We start from the raw sequence: 18,882 nt of genomic DNA, 5'->3' as shown, positions 1-18,882 counted from the left end.
TTAAAAAAAAAAAAAAACTTGCAACCACACTTCAAAGGATTGATAACTAAAAGAACATACATATACAAAACATTTTTATTTATTAGAAACAAATAAAATTTTTTGAAACTTCAGTCTGCAACCATGTGCGCATTTGCTCTGTTCGATAATCCACGATTTTTTTATTGTAAAGCAGTATTTTTTCAATATGAGAGAAAAACTCTATGTTCTTTATTTTGTCAATGCAATTTAAAAGTAATTAAACGGAATATGCATTTAAATCGAAAAATCTTAAATATTTACTTTTAAAAAAATTGGTCTGTTTTTTTGCAGCATTTAAACGGGGAACGCATTTTAGCATACTACATATACAAATACAGAGTATGATTGCATGTACATACGTGTAAATGTATTATATTATTTATTTACATGTGTAAGTCAAAAAATCAAAAAGAAAAATCAAAATAAAAACTTAAAATGTAATTGTAAAAATATTCGATACAAAAAAATAAAAATAATAATAAAACAATTTATTGATATATGGTTGTAATACATAAGTGGAGCATCTAATCTAATTACATTTAATTATAAAAATTACAAATATGTGAAAATAATATAGAAATTACAACTAAACGGAGAACAAATTATAAATCTGAACAAGAAGCTTTACTTATTCTAAGTAAATCAGATTTAAAATTGAATCTCTTAAAAAAATAAATATCTAATCCTGAGAGTATGATTGAATTTTTTATTTAAATATTAACAAAAAAAATTTAAAAACGCAATTATGAATTTTTGATTGTTTTTTTTTTTTTTGCTAAGTCTGCTTATTGTCAACTCATATATGCAAAGCGCGAATTTAAAATTTAAGAATTCACATAAACTTCTTTTCGGGAATAATTTTGAATTATAGAAACTTGAAATTGAACAATATAAACTTAATTGACAATAAATATCAAACTACGAGGTGTGTTCATTCCGCTTATCTTATGCTTATATGCCTGTACCTTCGTAACCTACCTACGTACGTATACGCATATAAGCTATCCTAAGCACTATGCGTTGAACACCTATTTAAGTAGATTCCGTAATTTTAATAACGAATATTTTTTGACAAGGTCGATGAAACCATATCAACTAAAGGTACCGAATCTTCTTGTTATTAACGGTACTTATACACACATTAACTTTTCTTACTAAACGACTAGAAAGTTTGGAAACTGAATTATTTTTTTTCTCTTTCGTAAAATTATTGCTTCTGATATTTAATCCGAATGGTGATCATTAATTTTGTAGAAGTATATTGTGGGTGTTTAAATTTCACTTTCCCCCCTAAATGATATGCCTAAATGTATGCATGTGTGTCATGTACATGTTTTAATAATTAACGTATAAAAGAAACAAAAAAAAATTAAAGAAAATCTTAAATATTTCTTTATATTTTTTCTCTTTCATTTACAGATATTCTTATATTTGCATTATACAAACTTTTTCACAATATCTATACCAGATAGTCATGCAATATAAAAATATAATATGCGAGAAACTTATATATGTACATATGTTAGTTTATACTATAAAATATTCCTTTGGTTTTTTTTTAGAAATTTTGAAACAATATCAAATTTTTATAAAATTCTAATTTTTCTTTTTTTTTTTTTATTTTACATAAAAATTTTATTAAACGAAAAATTAATATTGCCTCGTTTTCTATTATTATCACCATAATATCTACATACTTATTATACGCACGTTTATCTTTGCGTGTATAATAAAAACTTTACTTGCGTTACAGATAATATAGCCAATATAAATTTATTTTTAATACAAAAGATTTTCAGATTCGGTATAATATAATCGAAATTTTCAATACAAAATACCATTGGGGTGGTATGGAAGATGTTGAAAAGAATAGAAAAAATTAATAGAACTTAATTTGCGTCTATGGAATAAATATAAAACAAAAACAAACCACAAAGTCTCCAAGGAAGAAACGAAACTGTCCAAGAATCTTTAAAGCAATTTTGTAAAAGTATTCAAAAACATTTTAGTAAAAATATTCAAAATCTCCACACTTTTTTTGTAGATTGTTGTTAAAATTCAAAGAATAAATAATTATGTATTACGGTAATACAAAATTTTGAAAGTCGGTGATATTAAAAAACACGTTCGCTCTGGCCGATGAACGACCGTTGATATACGCATATACTTTTATATATATATATATATATATATATATATATATATGTATTTACATATTGTGTATATATATATACACTTATATATATATATATATATATATATATAAGTGTATATATATATGTACTATATTTATATATATATATATATATATATATATATATATATATATATATAGAGTTATATATGTATATTTATTACCTTCCATACAAAAAAAAGGTTGAAAATTTAAGCAACATGAAAAATATTTTTTAAACAAGAAAAAATGATGTGGTTAAAAATAAAGTAAAGGCAATCAACCAATAGAACTGAGAATGAAAAAAACCATTTTAGAAAAACATTTTTTAATATGGTACACAAGTAGAAAACAGTTTTTGCACGTGTACGTAAGAATAAAACCACACTTATATATTTTAGTAACGTAATAATGACGAATAAATCAATTGAAATGATAAATTCGGTATGCTTATTGCCGAATTTACTCAATATCAACTGATGGAATTGCATACATAAAACTACTTTTGGTGAGATTTCGACTTGTTTATGTATGCATCTTGTATCCCAGTTTCGGCTGAACCGATTTGGATAAAAATTAATATCCAATTGGATCTTTTTTCGGGTCGATACTTGATATATAATAATTAAGATAATTATTATATATATCAACACACATTATAAAGAAATAATTAACTAATTCACTTGAACTTTCTAATATCGGGCAACTCTGGTTCTTAAAACAATGAAGCCGAACTTTTATTACTAGCCGATTTTTAATTGATTATTTTTTAATATATTCCAGGAACTGATTAACATAATATTTTTCTGCCTTTCTATTTGGTAACGCAATTTTTGCGGTAGGATAAAAGAACACTTTCCCTGACATTCAAACAATTCTGACTATACACAATTTAATTTTTTGGCAGTTTTATTGTAATTTAAATATGTACCTAATTTATTAATAATATAGTTATTTATATTATTTTAGCAATTAACAAATAAACGATAATGTAGGCAAAATCTAATTAACCTGCAAACTTAAGTTATTTAGCATTTGAAATTAAACCGAATAACTTAAGTTAACTCGTTGAATTTACAATTATGTAAAAGTGCCTAGTTCATTTCAGTTAAAATTCACATAAAATTATGGTTTATTATGAAAGAAACATAAATCTATTTTTAATAAAAATGAAATGATTCACCGCTTGAGTTTGAGGGGTAACAAAATATTCGGTTATCTGAATTACGATTGGGATTAAATTCAGTATATTTATTTTCCCATCGGATTATTCGTAAATTTCACTTCTACCCAACTATTTTTATGTTGGCTTACTTTAAATTTCGAATAAATAGCCCATAAAAATTCGACACATAGTTTTTATGCTTTTCATATATGAAAAATTTTGATTTTGTAATAAATAATTTTTTTTTAGAGAATAATATTGATTTAATGATTTTAATACAAACAAAAAATTTTAAGTAGATAAAAAAAAGAAAGAAAAATATACAAATGTTCTATCAAACGCCCAACCGAGTTAAATAAATGTCAATAATTTTGAAAGTTAAAAAAAAACCAAAAAAAATAAAAAGCACGATCACAAAACATAAAAACTTTAGTAAGCAGGTATGTAGAGCGTATACATTTCAATGACTGGCGGGCGAGCAGGCAGGCGGGCGTGCTGGCACATTCCATATTTAAAATTTTCTTTTTAATATATTGACATTCATTTAACAACGTTTGATATTCCATATTGTATAACTCAATAGTTAAATAAAATTCTTGATTTTAATTTTAATATTTTGATTAAATTTGTTCAATTTGAAAATTTTTTTTTGTTGCTTTATTTAGAGTCTGGCACATTCCTAATATTATAAAACATTCATTTTAATTTATTTTAATTTGTTTTAATGCAAAACGCGCACAAATGCTGAAAAATGTAAATTTAAAATTGTATTTCATTCATACATTTTGTAATATAATTTTTTTTTTCGATAAATGAAAAACCAAAAACAGAAAATTGTATTTAGTTTTGATTGTACTCATTCGCACTACATATTTTATAATAGGTAACTCTGGATTCATATTGGAAAAAGTTCAGTGTTGCCAAATTAAACAATATAACCGCATAATTAGTTTATGTTCATATAATTTCATTTCGTTTATCATTATTTTGATTAGTTGTATTTTTTTCAAAAAAAAAGTAAGTAATACAAAATTCTTTTAGAATTTAATTTTCCAAAATTTCCTTTAGAATTTAAGTTTATTTCCTATTTAAACGACCATCTTAATTTCTGCTTTTCTTAGCATATTTCAATAAAAAATTACAAAAGATTGTGGATAAGGCGAAGAAAGGTGGCAATTTATAATTGTGTATAACATGGGGAAAAAAACGTTTTTTGTTCTAGTGAAATATAATGTTAATTACACTTTTTCAAAAAAAATTTTGAAAAAAGTGCTTATTAGTTTCGCTGTGCCTTTCCATGTCTGTGTACATCCATTCGTCTGTTCATGTATTTGTTCACAAAACTTCTACACCTTTGAAGATAAAAAGCTGATGAAGTTTTATAAATAAATATAAATATATTTATATATATTTCCGTAGAAGAAAATTTTTGGCTATATCCCCCTTCTAATAGTTATAGCCCCTTAAAGTCCTAAATATGGCATTTTAATGACACCATATAAACATTTTTTAAATTCGACAAACGCAAAAATGTAGTAGTGAGATTTTTTTACTGCGGCATAGTTTTGTTGACCTTTGAAAAAGCAATATTAACCGTTATCTAAAATCGTATTTTGTTTTTTTCTTCTAATTATTATTATATCTTTTCTTCTAATCTTCTAATTATTATTATATCTTTTGTATCTTTTCTTCTAATTATTATTATATTCTGTAAACTTTTAAACTATTAAAATATTCTATCTAACTATTATTATTCTATTAATTTTCAGAAAAGTTGTAAGAGTCTAAAATATTTAGATACTAAGCAGTTAATTTTGTTAGAAATTTTTTACTAACTCGATCCCCTCTTTAGTTATCGCTCCACAAAATTTGTAAAATTTGAATTTTCGGCGCTTTATATTTCTGAAACCGCAAGCATTTCCAAATTTACTTTTTTTTAAACACACTAACTTAGCCGTCTAATTCAACCATTGTTTTAAAGCTTCTTCCAATTTTTCTTTTTTTGATAATCCTAAATGTATGCAATAAATTTATATAAATTTGGTATATACATATATTAAATAAACTAATTTATGACCTTTATATACTTCGTATCAGGATTAATTAAATTAAATTTCATATATTAAAAAGGTCACAAATACTCTTAATAAAATTGATTTTTTCAGTTATTGGAAGCAAAATTTCATAGAAATCTTTGGAGCAGGACTCCAAATAATCCCTAGTAACAGAGCATTCCATAAATATATGTTTAACATTTAAAGTATTGCCACAAAAGGAACAAGTCGGCGCACTAGTATTATCAAATAGATATTTCTTCGTGCGTATGATAACAGCGTATGACCTAGACGCAATCTGCGAGGTTTCTATAAACCTGTTACCTATCTTGTATACCTGAGGAGCATAGCGCGGCCAATGGCATCTAAGAAAGCTAACAGCGGTACACCACCTCTCCTGCCTTTTGATATCTATGTAATTTCTTTTGCCTTAGTTGCTCGAAAATAAATAAATCTATTGAAGCTAGGACTCCCTATAGCAGATCTGGCCTCCCTATCCGCAAAAACATTCCCACTTATATTGCAATGACCCGGTATCCTTACTATTCTAATTCTTTTAGTGCAAGAAACAATAATATTACGAAACGCCCGAATGATTGGTTGTCTACTTCTTAAATTTCTCATTGCATTCAGAGTGGAAAGACTATCTGAGAGTATTTTTATTGATTCGTGATCGAGCCCATTATAGTGCAGAAGTGCCTCGTACAAGGCAGTGATTTCCGCATTGTAAATCTCAACATTTGGTGCCATATTTTTCCTAATTAACAATTTTTGTTCATCAAATACAGCGTAAGCTGCCCCCTCCGTAATTTTAGAAGCGTCTGTGTATATGAATTAGGATTCGATTCTGTAAGTGCCAAAAAAATGCTAGTTGTAACTATGAGCACTCGTGCTAGACTTCAAAAAACGAGATATCGACGTATCGGAGAAGTGCTTCCTTACAAACCATTGGTTTGGCCCACATTTATTTAATTAAAAGTAGTCTCTAAATATTTTTTCTATTTTAGAAAAAATATTTTATTTAAAAATATTACGAACTTTAAAATTTGAAACGGTGGCAAATCTGTTTAAAGTTTTTTTAATTTTTTTTTCTTTAATAATTCTTAAATGAATACCAGTTGAAAATTGATTATTTGAAGTAAAATGAGTACAATCAATTGAATGCAATTTTCAGTTATTTGTTGGATTTTCATTTTTGTTCTTAAAAGTTGTTCTCGTTTATATTCTATATTAAATAAATTTCTGAATTATTATTAATTGATTTTTATATAAATGATAATTTTATTATGAATGATTTTATGTGAATGAAATTGTGTTTTTTAAGCGTTTAATATTTTAAATAATTAAGAAAAGCAAAAAAAATTTTATATTGTTTTATTTTTTTTTCTAAAACCTTTCAAATAACATTTCTTTTTCAATTTTATTTTAATAAAACTTTTTTACTACTTTCTTTCTAAAAAAAAATAAAAAATATCGTAGTATTCCGTATTGTCAAAAAAAAAATTATTATCGTCTTTAAACTGTACTCAAATCGAACACTTGACACAATTAACAGTAATTACAATTAATTTACAATTTGGGGCTGAAAATTCTGATTTTTTGATTGACATTATAAATGAGAAATCGTAACTATATTTGTCACTCTTCTTAAAATTTACAACCTATGCGGATTTTCTACACCAAAATCTCAAAAATTTGTTACCGGTTTTCTACATCAAAGTTTTCTAACCCAAAAATTCTAACCAAAAAAGCTATGTTATTTTATTTATAAACTAAAGCTGGCTGATAAAAGCTTTTCGTAGCAAGTTTACAAAAAAAACCTAAAATTTTATAAATATATATTTTTTTTTTCTTTGGTTTCAAAAGTGCATTTTATACAATTCAGAAAACGTTTTTTTGTTTTGCAATATGGAATACTGCTTATGATATATTTTAACCAACATTCTGTTAGATGTATACAGTATGAAAATAACGGATGATATTTTGCTATTCTTCTAGTCATAGACATAATTGTGTCATGGTGACAAGCAGTGTCAAAAGCCCGTGCCATGCGCTATTCTGTTATTTTTTATGCGTACTGATAGTAATTTACAAAATACTATAATGCTAAGTTTTTTTTTAACTATAAAAATGTACTCAATAATAGATATATTTTATATACATACATATGTATGTTTGAAGTAAATGCTGTGGTTTTTATTTTCAAGTATTGTAATTAAAACGAGTTACTAAATGCACAATCTTAAGTTATTTTTTGTAAATCTTAAAAATAAAAAAAAGCGAATAGGATTATTTCTTATAGTGCATAGAAAGTTCAAAGGGATTTAACAAATTTTACAACATATTTTTTGAGCTGACCCCCTTATAAATTTCATATTTGCTACAGATGCTGCAATTTTAAAATTTTTATGCTTGAGGCAGCAGAGATTTGATGTAGGCAACTAACAGAATGTTGGGCTTTGTAATTTAATTTTAACATTAATACATATACAATATATACATAATTTATTAATTTAATTTTTTTTCTGAACGTTCCATTTGCATTATAATTATTAATGAATCAATCATATATACACATACACATATATATATATACATAAATATATATATATATATATATATATATATATATATATATACAATATTTAGATCTGTAATAGCATCAAAATAATTTAAATAAATAAACGAGTTGAAGTCAAAATTAAGTTATTGAAAAAACAAAACGAGAATTAAATTAAATTCATTAGTGAATTATAGTATAAAAGTTATAACTAAACAATGTACTTTTTATTCAACTTAACTTCAACTAAAGGAATTTTTTTGAAAGAATTATAATTTAATTATAAATTACCTATACTTAACACTTCTACTTCAATAATAAATCTTCAATAAGACTTTTATAGCTTTTTTTTATAATTAAAATTTGTCTTAAAAACAATTATAATTAAAATTTTAGAAAAATCCGATTTTGAAAATTTTTATATTTATTGATATAAAGTAATAATCCTAATTATGAGATTATAAATTATAATAATAAATAATTGAAAAATGAAATAATAAAGTAAAAACATTTATTGTTTTTAAAAGAAAAAAAAAACAACAAAAAACAATATAAACACAAGTTAATTGTGAAAACAGAACACAAGCAAAAGGAAAAAAAGAAAAAAAACGTCAACAGTGACTAATTTAAATTGCTGACCCCGAATGACATTTAAAAATAATTTTTAAATTAATATTGATGGGATCATTGTCTGTGCACGTGTTCATTATTTTAGTTGAAATTTATATTTCTAAAATAATTGATTAATTTTCAATTAAATTATTGGCATAATCATTTATGAAGGTAAATAAAATAAAAACTGGAGTAAACAAAGTTTTTGAATGAAATGAGCTATGATTAGCTACTTATTGTTTTTTTTTTGTTGCAAAATTGAACAAAATGGAATGTTTATATGTACATATGTATATTCTTTAATTAATTGAAAATTTGGTACTTAAATATTTTAATACAAAATAAAAGGAAACTCAACTTAAGTAAACTTTTATTACTTATTAAATATTTTTTTTTCTATTTATATTACAGATCTATAAATTATAATAATAAAATTAATTTGTTATAAATATAAAATTTTTTAAAATGAAGTATAAATAATATAAAAATGAAAAGTTATAATATTTAAATACCTCGGATACAAATTGATTATGTGAAGGTAATGACATTGAACGATGTCCTTTTAAATCAGAATCATTTAAGTAAGGAATATGTTGTTGACGTTGTTGATGTTGTAGTTGTTGTTGATAGGGTAAATTGTTATAGTATGGAGGATTAGTCGATTGAATGATTGTTTTCGTTTCGGTGCTACGAACTTCAGTTCTTCCGTCACCATGATCCTTTAATATTTTTTTTTCATTTCCGAATCATTTTTTTTGTGTTACAAAATTAAAAAAAAAATTTTTTTTTTTTTGCGTTTGGATTTTGGTTTTTGTTTTAATGTGTCAAACGGTCAACAATTAAATTATATATGAAATAAAATAATAAATAATTATTAAAAAAAATTAAATTATATTATTAAATTATTAATAAAAATAAATATTTTATAATTCAAGTTTTACCATGTACACATATATGGTATAATAAATAATATTTATATCAAAAAAATATTTTATTATCATGAATAATAAAATTAAATTTAATTTAATTAAATTAAAAAAAAAAAACATAAAAAATGAGACTCAAAACTTCTTCATTCAAAAATTAAATGTTAATATTTATTAAATATATTGTCGTCAAATAAATGGAGGAAGACCTATATAAATGAACAGTGAAGAAGATGGATCGAAATAAAATGTATTATGCATATGTATATGCAAGTTAACAACCAGGTATTTTGTTAAAAATTAATTTGTTTTTAATTTAACATAAATCCTTATTGCAAATATTGCTTAATACACTGAACTGATTCGGTAGTCAAATATATTGCAGTATAACAATTAAACAATAAAATTTTGTATTATAACATTGTAATGTACTGTAATACAATAATTTATATTTCTTATGAAATATTGAATTAGATTTTACAAGATCAAAATCGAAATATAACGGTAAAGCACTACACGTATCACATAAAGGTACTATATATAATGGAATTATTTATTTGAATTTAAATTAAAAAATTCATAATTTATAGGAAAAATGGAAATTTTTCAATTTTTATTTTGAAATTTAAAACTTCAAAAATTGTAGGAAAAATTTTGAAAGGTTGGAAAAAATAACTTTTGTAATAATTATTATAGAAATATATTTTTTTGTCGGAAAATGTTTGTATGAAAAAAGACATTATTATAATAAACTTATCTTCCTTATAATACGATATCTACTTTAAAGCAGCAGATCTAAATTAATTTGATTTATTCAACGAAAGAATTCTAATTTCTGAATAAAAAAATTTCTGGTTAATTTACAAGTAAATGATCATAAAGGTAATTTTTTAATTAAAGTATTACAAAACACCTATACTTCATCATTGCTCCTCCAACTTATTTACTCACTTGTAAATCATAAAATATTTTTTATTTTATAATTATATAAATAAATATTATCATTTCTAAAAAAAACTTTAAATAAAACTTTAAATACTATTAAACAGAAGCTTAAACAAAATTTTTGTAAGTATAAAAAAAGCGCAAAATATAAGCGACATATCGATAAAAAAAATTGGCAAAAAGTAGCTTAAACTTTAAAAATGAATTTACGAAAAAAAAAACCTTAAACAATTTTAATGGAAAGAATTTATGAAAGATTTTTGTTGAAAAAAGAGTAAAAGAAAAAAAAATTTTATAACTGGAAGTTTTTTTTCTTTTACATGATTTTTATTTGATTTAATTTTCTTTTTAATTCACGTAATATGAACTAGTGTTCGGATCTACTTTAATATCAAAATCAATATATCAGGTAAAAATTAATTTTTGCTATCGATATATTTGTGTAAAATTAATTACCATTTAAAATAACTGTAAAGCTTTAGCTGTTATCGATACAATGCACATATACTTATATAACAATAACACCAATTTAACAATAAAGGATTAAATATTAAAATTTAAAAACAATAAATTGATAGATTTAAACTCCTATTATAAATGTTTACTTTTAGCAGAGTTTTGTTGAATATAAAATTCGTCTTTTATTGTAATTACTTTTCTAATAGGTTTAACAGAGAAAACAGAACAGAAATTTAAGGAAAGTAACATTAAAATATTTCCTTTATTTTATAAAATATAAATTTTTAAAAGAATTTTTGACAAGAGGAAATAGTAAAACAAAAAATAACATAAACATTATATACACTAACACAACATAATAAAATAAATAAGATAAGTTACGTTATAATCAGCACTAAAATTTTGACAACTTAGAAATAAATTACATTTTAAATTAGGGAAATATTTTTAAATTAGTGAAAATTAAAATACAATTGTTAAGTGAACCTTTTATTTTGTTTAAATAGAATTATCCATATTCTACGTATTATGCAATGCATATTATGTAATTTCAGTAAACATTTATAATTGGAACTTAAATAGCTAGATGTATATTAGATGTAATTAAGAAAGTGAGAAGAAAGTAAGTAATTATACTTGTATAATGTAACTTTGGAGTGAGAAGTTAAATTTCGAAATTATTCCGATTGCGTATCTCGTTTTTTTTTAATTGTATACAAAAGTTTTTCACTTTCTTTTTGAAAGTGAAGCATTCAGTCGATAATTTGAGAAAAAATGCAAAAAGCTAATTAAAAAAATGAGTAATCTTATTGGAAAAGTAAAACATCAATTAAAATACTTATAATTCTGATTTGAAAATGAATAAAAAATGAGTAAAAAAGCGAGATACACGATCAGGCTGTAAATATAAATATTTGCAAATATAAGAACGTTCTATTATCACACATATAAATAAGTAAATTACATATTTAATAATTGAAATTCACATAAAATTAATAATTTAATATATACTTAAGTAAAACTAACATATTTATTTATATAGCAACAAAAAATTTTGTTGGCATTAGCATTTTTGTTTAAATGGTTCTCTGTATATATTAAAAATAGAAATTCGACTGTTTGCTATAATATTAAAGATTCAATTTTCTATGATAATGAAATATGAGGATTAAAATGCTACTGCTAAACTAATTTCTTTACTATATACAATTAAAGTAATATTATTATCCCATTGTATATGTATGTAACAATTTAAATGTTGCTTTAAAATAATTTTACATTTTTATCTGTGATATATTTGTGTTTTGTTATATAAATGTAAAAATTATACATACTTATACACATGTAAATGTGGATCAGATAATATAACGTGATAAAACTAATTATTGAATAATATAATAACATGGCACCACCCATTCTTATATATTGTAATACAGTTTTAAAGTAAAACATGGAGCTTATCATAGATTCTAAAAGTTAATTAGTAAAAGTTTTTTTTTACTAATTTAAAAAATTTTAAAATTTCAAGGGATGCAAGTTAACCGGCTATCTGAATTGCAGTTAAACCCTAATAGGTTTAAATCTTAATTTAAGTCTGCTTGAGTCAGACAGACATGCAATTTTTAGTTTTGCAATTATTACTTGATTTTACAATCGTTACGTGCACATCAAAGCAACTAAACTATTGCGTCAATCCAAATCGATTGCGTTAATTAAAAATTTCAATCAGATTGTTAAAAAATTACAAACTGTTTGATTGCTTAACTGAGTACGATCATACAATTGCATGTGTGTGCGCTTGAATATAAACCTATGGAATACAAATAAGCAATTAAACAATTGTAAAACTAAAAATTGCGTGCCTTAATTACAAATTTATATTTAAAACATTGATTTGTATCTTAAAAAACTAAGAAAAACTCTTAAATATGCTCCCTTTTTAAATGCCTTTTTTGGCTAACAATATTATGTACATATAAGAATTTGTGGCAGAAAATATAAGTTTATGTTTTATTTTATTTAAAAGAATTTACTCTTTGATTAAATTATTTTTAAATTATTGCATTTTAACTAATTTTAACAAATTTCATTACAATTTTTATAATAACGTACTAAATTAAAATAGTCTTACTTAAAAGAACGACTTCAAATGAAAATGTAATTTCCTTTAATTTTCATTTGAATTTTCATTTGAAGATTAAAAGAAATTATGTTTTCGTTTTTCTTAATATGTTTTAAGAAAATCATGTGCTCTTGTTTTCTAACAAATTTTATATATTTTTTATATTTACGCCAAGTAGACGTGTATTCGGTTGTTACATGATATCATGGAGTAAGTCACTTAGTTCTTTATAAGCGTGATTAGTACCTATTAAATCTTTATAAAATGTAATTATATAATATTACGCTCTCAGTTTACATACATATATAATTTAATGAATTACTAATATTAATTCTTGAAAATAAAACAAAACATAATTATTTACAGCAAAAAGTAGAAAAAAAAATTTAATTAAATTAACAATATACAATAGAAAATCAATACAATTGGTTTTTTTTTATATAAAATGCACACCTGACTATAGAAACAAAAAGCCGGGTTGGTACATGCGCAAATATGTTTGCATTTGTTTGGCTTTACCTTTTTAAAAAATAAAAGAAACAAAAATTTATATTGAAAGGATAATAATTTTTTAAATTTTATTTAATTATTGAAATCCTTGGTTGACCACATTATCGAGGAGTTCATTTTCAAAAAAAGAAAAAGATTAATAATTGATTTGATATTTAATTCATTTGAATAAAAAATATTTAATTAATTTAAAATATTATTATTCACTCACGTTCTGAAAATTGCGTTACTAAAACGATAGAAATATCTATTCTATTGAGCACAATGTAGACTTATTAAATAAGGAGACTAGCAATGGAATATTATATTTCAGTTTCTCTCTAATTGGAGGTTTCCTATTTACGCATTTACTGCAAAAATAATTTATACATTGCTTGGATTTGACAATCAGTTATTTTAGTAAATTAAGTGAAATTTAAAGTGGGACGTTTAAGATTCCTTAAAAGAATAATGTAATAAAATATGAACGAAATTATACAGCGAAATGAAACTATATTGTTTTTGCATGAAAATTTAAATTAAAACAAACATTTCTTTCAGAATAAAAGAATTTTCCTTCTAATCTGCCACGACAATACAAAATTTTTTGGCTAAGAAGGAAATTTTCTTTTGGCAATAAACCATTCTAGAAAAATTTAAAACAGGGAATTCGCCCGCATTTCTATTTTAACCAAAAAATTGTTTTTTATGTTGACAATCTATGTTTCATATATTTGTTCTTAATATTTCAAATGCGTTAGAATCTCTTATTTAGCGTTACAAACAATATTCTATTTGCTTCTCATGTCAAGTTTATCAATGGAATCGCACTTCTCCATGGTAGGAAAGCGTAAATAAACTATTTTAACTCTGTGAAGACATGTGAATTTCAAGTTCCGCTGAACGAATTTTGAAGAGGTTTTATATAAGAGTTTATTTTGGCTATATATGTTACGGATTTATCAACTTTTTGAGAGTCAGAGAAACCCCCTAACTTTTAGGAAAAATCAGATATTAGCAACTGTACTTTTTCTATGAGTCAAATGTATACTTTTTCGCATATAAAGAGAAATAGAAAACAAAGTACCATAAAATTCAATATTTGAATTTAGAATGCTAAAACAATGAACGGAATTTCTTGAAATTTAATGTTTGAGTTTTGTTTGTTATCGAAACTAACTGGCGAACTTTTCAAGGAATTCAAATGCCATAAAATTAATGTCCACTAAGAGTCAAATTTACATTCTTTGTAGGTATTTAATTAATAGCTTACTAGAGTCCTTCAAATTGAAAGTAACTGTTTAAAAGAAATTTTGATAATCTTGTGCAACACTTTTGCTAAGCTAGGTTTTTGCAGTGATACCCTGACCATATGAGATTCAGAATGTGAGTGATTAATATTTTATTTTTCTTTTCTTCACATACATAGCTGTTTCTAATTAATATAAAATTCCCAACATAACTATTTATCTTACATTTAACCTAAAAATTAACATTTAAAATACTTTTATTTACATCATTTTTAAAAAATAAAATGTATATTTAATTAAATGTAAATATTATTTACAATTTATGTAGACATTATACTTAGACATGCATGTGCTTATATACAAAATGTTTAAATATTTTAATATTAAAAAAAAAGATTGAATTTTTGAAAATCAAAAAAAATAATAATAGCAAATATAACATAAACGAACTATATAAACACATATACAGTTTTTTATCTTCTATATCCTAATAATGTAGAACACATTATCAGGACCGGAGTACAAGTTTTTTCATAAAATTTTTTGAAAAAAGCATCTGTATATGAGTTTTAATTTTCTTGCTTACATTATCTTTGATAGTAGTATGGGCAGTTAAAAAGTATAAAGATCAAAGCTCTATTATATGAAAAAAATTCTGTGAGTTTTTATACGAGTATAATAAATTAATTTATCTACATGAGATGTTATAATTACAGTATTATCCAACAATTTAAAGAATTAATTAATATAATTCTAATTTTTTAGTAATTTTTTAAAAAATAAATTTATTTGCGTACGTTAAACACTTTATCATTATTTAAATTTTATATTTAAAATTGAATTAAAGTTTAATTGAATAGTTTAACCCGATTTAGTGATTTTAAAAAATTCTCAAAATAACTCTCTGTACAATGTATTTTAAGAATTTATTATTAATTTTAACAAATACTGTAATTATACTTTATATTGCATGCAGGGTGTTTCACATCAGGTGCCAAATAATTTCAGGGATGATTCTTTGATCAATTTCCAAAAAAAAATGTATGGGGCTGGGGTTATAGATATAATCTTTTTCGAGCTACAGCCTGTTGAAAAAAAGGTAGCAGATTTTTCCTGCATATAAATAAATAAGTATAACTTCGGAACTATGCGACATACTATCACCCCTCACTCATACAATTTTTTGCTGGAAATTGATCAAAAAATCATGCCTGAAATTATTTTCCATCTTATGCGACACACCCTGTAAAAAACAAAAAAAAAGAGAAAAATTTTTCCGAAAAATATATTTGCTTTAATAATAAAATGTTTTAATAAAATGTTTTAATTAAATGTTTTAAAATTTTAAATATGTTAAAATATAAAAATTGCATATATACTAAATAGTTTCAAATGAATAAAAAAATTTTTACTGCGCAAAGAAAACTAAAATATAAAAAGAAATTATAAAAAACTTTAAAATTTCCCTATCAAAAGATATTTTTAGACTATAAGTTTTTTAAAAATTTTTAATTATTTATTAATTATTCGAATAATAAATGCAAAAAAATTAACTTTTGATGATATTTTAAATTTAACTCTTTATGAAAATAATGAGTTCTAACTTAGATCTCATATATACATATGTAGGTATATATGTTTGATGAATCAAAACTACAAAATCTTCAAATGTAGCATGTTTGATAAATCTTTACTGCAAGATGAACCGAAAATCGTAGCATGCTTAAAATTCTTAAAAATTTAAAAATTTTTTTTTTTCAAATTCTGCAAAAGTATTTTATATTTGAAAAATATCAATTTGAAAAATTTTAAATCTAAAAAGATTTGTATAACTCCTCTGGAATGAAGCAAAAAAAGATTTTTGAGTTTTAAGTTAGAACTTTATCAGAATTATCGAAAACGTCCTTTAATTCAAAGCGTGATTTTTAGTTTAAAAAAATATAAAGATAATTTTTCTCTTTTCTTTAAAATTTTGTTTTGCTTTTCATAGAAATATTCATATATCTCCAAAAGATATAGAAATATTTCCAATTATAAGTTAAAATATTTTTGTTTCGAGTCTCTTCATCTAATTTCAAATATATATATATATATATATATATATATATATATATTTATATAGTACATATATATATATATATATACATATTATTTTCATTATATACATCAAAAATTTTACTTAATTATTTGTTTTTTTTTTTGTATGGAAATTTTTAATAAACAAATTATTATTCTCCATATACATAATATATAAAAAAAAAAAATTGATTTTATTAAAAAGAAAAATTTTGGAAAACTTACTTGTATTTCATTTCTTTCAATTGTTTCACTTTTTTTAATATAACCATCTTCTTGAGTTTCTTCACGTGTTGTCAAATTTGATACCTGACGTTGTTGTGGCTGTTGTTGCGGTTCTAATTGTCTACCTGAAGATGACAATGAGGTTGGTGGTGGTATATCTTCATCCTGTTTAATAATACGATCAATATCTGATATAATATCCTTTAATTGATTTTTAATATTCTGCTTTATATCATCAGATGATGTACAACTGTTAGATGCTAAGCTAAGCAAGCTATTTTGTTCAACACAATTTTCTGTTCCTACCTTTGTTGTTTGTTGTTGTTGTTGCATTTGTTCAGATGATTGTTGTTTTGGTAATGGTGGTTTTGTAATAGAAACTTTTTCACTTGCTTCTATTTTATCTTCTATGCCATCAACTGGTTTAGATGATGGTACTTTATTTTCAGTTGATTTTTTAATAGATTCTTCTTCAACTTCTTCTTCCTCTTCCTCCTCTTCTTCCTCTTCTTCTACTACTTCTTCAACTTCCTCTACTTCTTCTTCTTCTTTAACAGCTTGAGAAGATTGTTTTGTTGTTTTTTGCTCAACTTCTGCCTCTTGTTTTTCTTCTTCTTCTGGTTCTTCTTTGATTATTTCCTTTGAAATTGTTTTAGGAGCTTCACTAGCTTCTTTTGAAGTCGGTTCACTCTTTTCCTCCTTTAAAGCTTTTTCTGGTTTTTCTTCCACCTAAATTTTTTCATTAAAATAATTAAATAAAAAACAACACAAAATAAATGTTTAATAAAATTGATTTAAAAAATTGTATAAGAACAAAAAATAAAATTTCAAAATTTAATTCAACTTTCCATAATATATAGGTAAATATATTGCGATTATAAATTTAAAAATTTTTATAAAATTTTAACTCCGTGATGCCCCTACAAAAGTTTTTAAAAAGCTATATGCTAGTCTTAACAAAAAATATCACTATAAACATTTTTTAGAATGGTTTTATAACTAAACTAGTAGGGTTTAAAACAAACTTTTTGCATTTGTATGGCAACTGTTACAATAACTTATAAAACTAATATACTAAATTTTTTTGAAAAAGTGATTTTACACTTGTTTATGGCAACAAAATTTAAATAATGTAAATAGGTCAAACTGCTCAAAATTTTTTATATGTTTTTAATTTAACTTATATAACAATAATCAAATTTTAATGGAGTAATTTTAATATTATTTCATTGACGCGAAATTTTAATGTTGTTTACTTTAGAAATAATTAATACTACTATAAATACAGTTCATGCCGTAATAGCTGTTAGTATTTGGTGAAAATTAAGCTAGTCTAGCTTTTCAAGTTTTTGAGCTTGCGCTGAGACGAACTGACAATTAAAATTTGCAAAATTCGACACTTATCAAAAACATACCCTTGTGTCTATAACTCAGACGTCTATTTCTTATCATCACAAAATACAAACTGGGAGATAAATTTATAGCTCTTAAAATATTCTTTCGAATGAATATAAAAATGGTTTTAAAATAATGAATTAAATAATAATTTTGATAAAACATTATAAAGAATTACAATATTAGACAATTCTTAAATCAAACAAATTTGGTATGCTATTTTCTACAATTTATTATTTTTAGTTCCTAAGAGATCGCCATTTCTATATTATAGTGTATAATTGTGATTTTCTGATTATGATATTGTATTTGTACAACATTCTCTAATAACATGTGCCATCACGGATTTAAAGTATTTTAAAAATAAATATTTTGAATTTTTTGAATTGCTTATGTTTATGTTAACAAGT

At 23.4% G+C, this 18,882-nt stretch overlaps 1 protein-coding gene across 12 annotated transcripts in view; it reads right to left on the bottom strand.

Moving 5' to 3' along the window:
- The window catches only part of LOC129606310 (bromodomain-containing protein DDB_G0280777), a 99,147-nt gene that overhangs the window by 34,868 nt on the left and 45,397 nt on the right, over positions 1-18,882 (bottom strand). For 6 of the 12 annotated variants that reach the window (XM_055516578.1, XM_055516569.1, XM_055516594.1 and 3 more), the window contains 3 exons: positions 17,078-17,806; positions 13,491-13,556; positions 9,098-9,304 (listed from right to left, as the gene is read on the bottom strand). In XM_055516578.1, coding sequence (XP_055372553.1) covers positions 9,098-9,304; positions 13,491-13,556; positions 17,078-17,806 — 1,002 coding nt within the window. The remainder of the gene's footprint in view (positions 1-9,097; positions 9,305-13,490; positions 13,557-17,077; positions 17,807-18,882) is intronic. The other 6 variants (XM_055516629.1, XM_055516648.1, XM_055516638.1 and 3 more) reach the window with 4 other exon arrangements.

This window comes from Condylostylus longicornis, unplaced genomic scaffold, assembly GCF_029603195.1.
Source record: "Condylostylus longicornis isolate FDR11 unplaced genomic scaffold, ASM2960319v2 ptg000003l, whole genome shotgun sequence".
NCBI classification, from domain to species: Eukaryota; Metazoa; Arthropoda; class Insecta; order Diptera; family Dolichopodidae; genus Condylostylus; species Condylostylus longicornis.
This window is presented reverse-complemented; position numbering and strand designations above follow the sequence as displayed.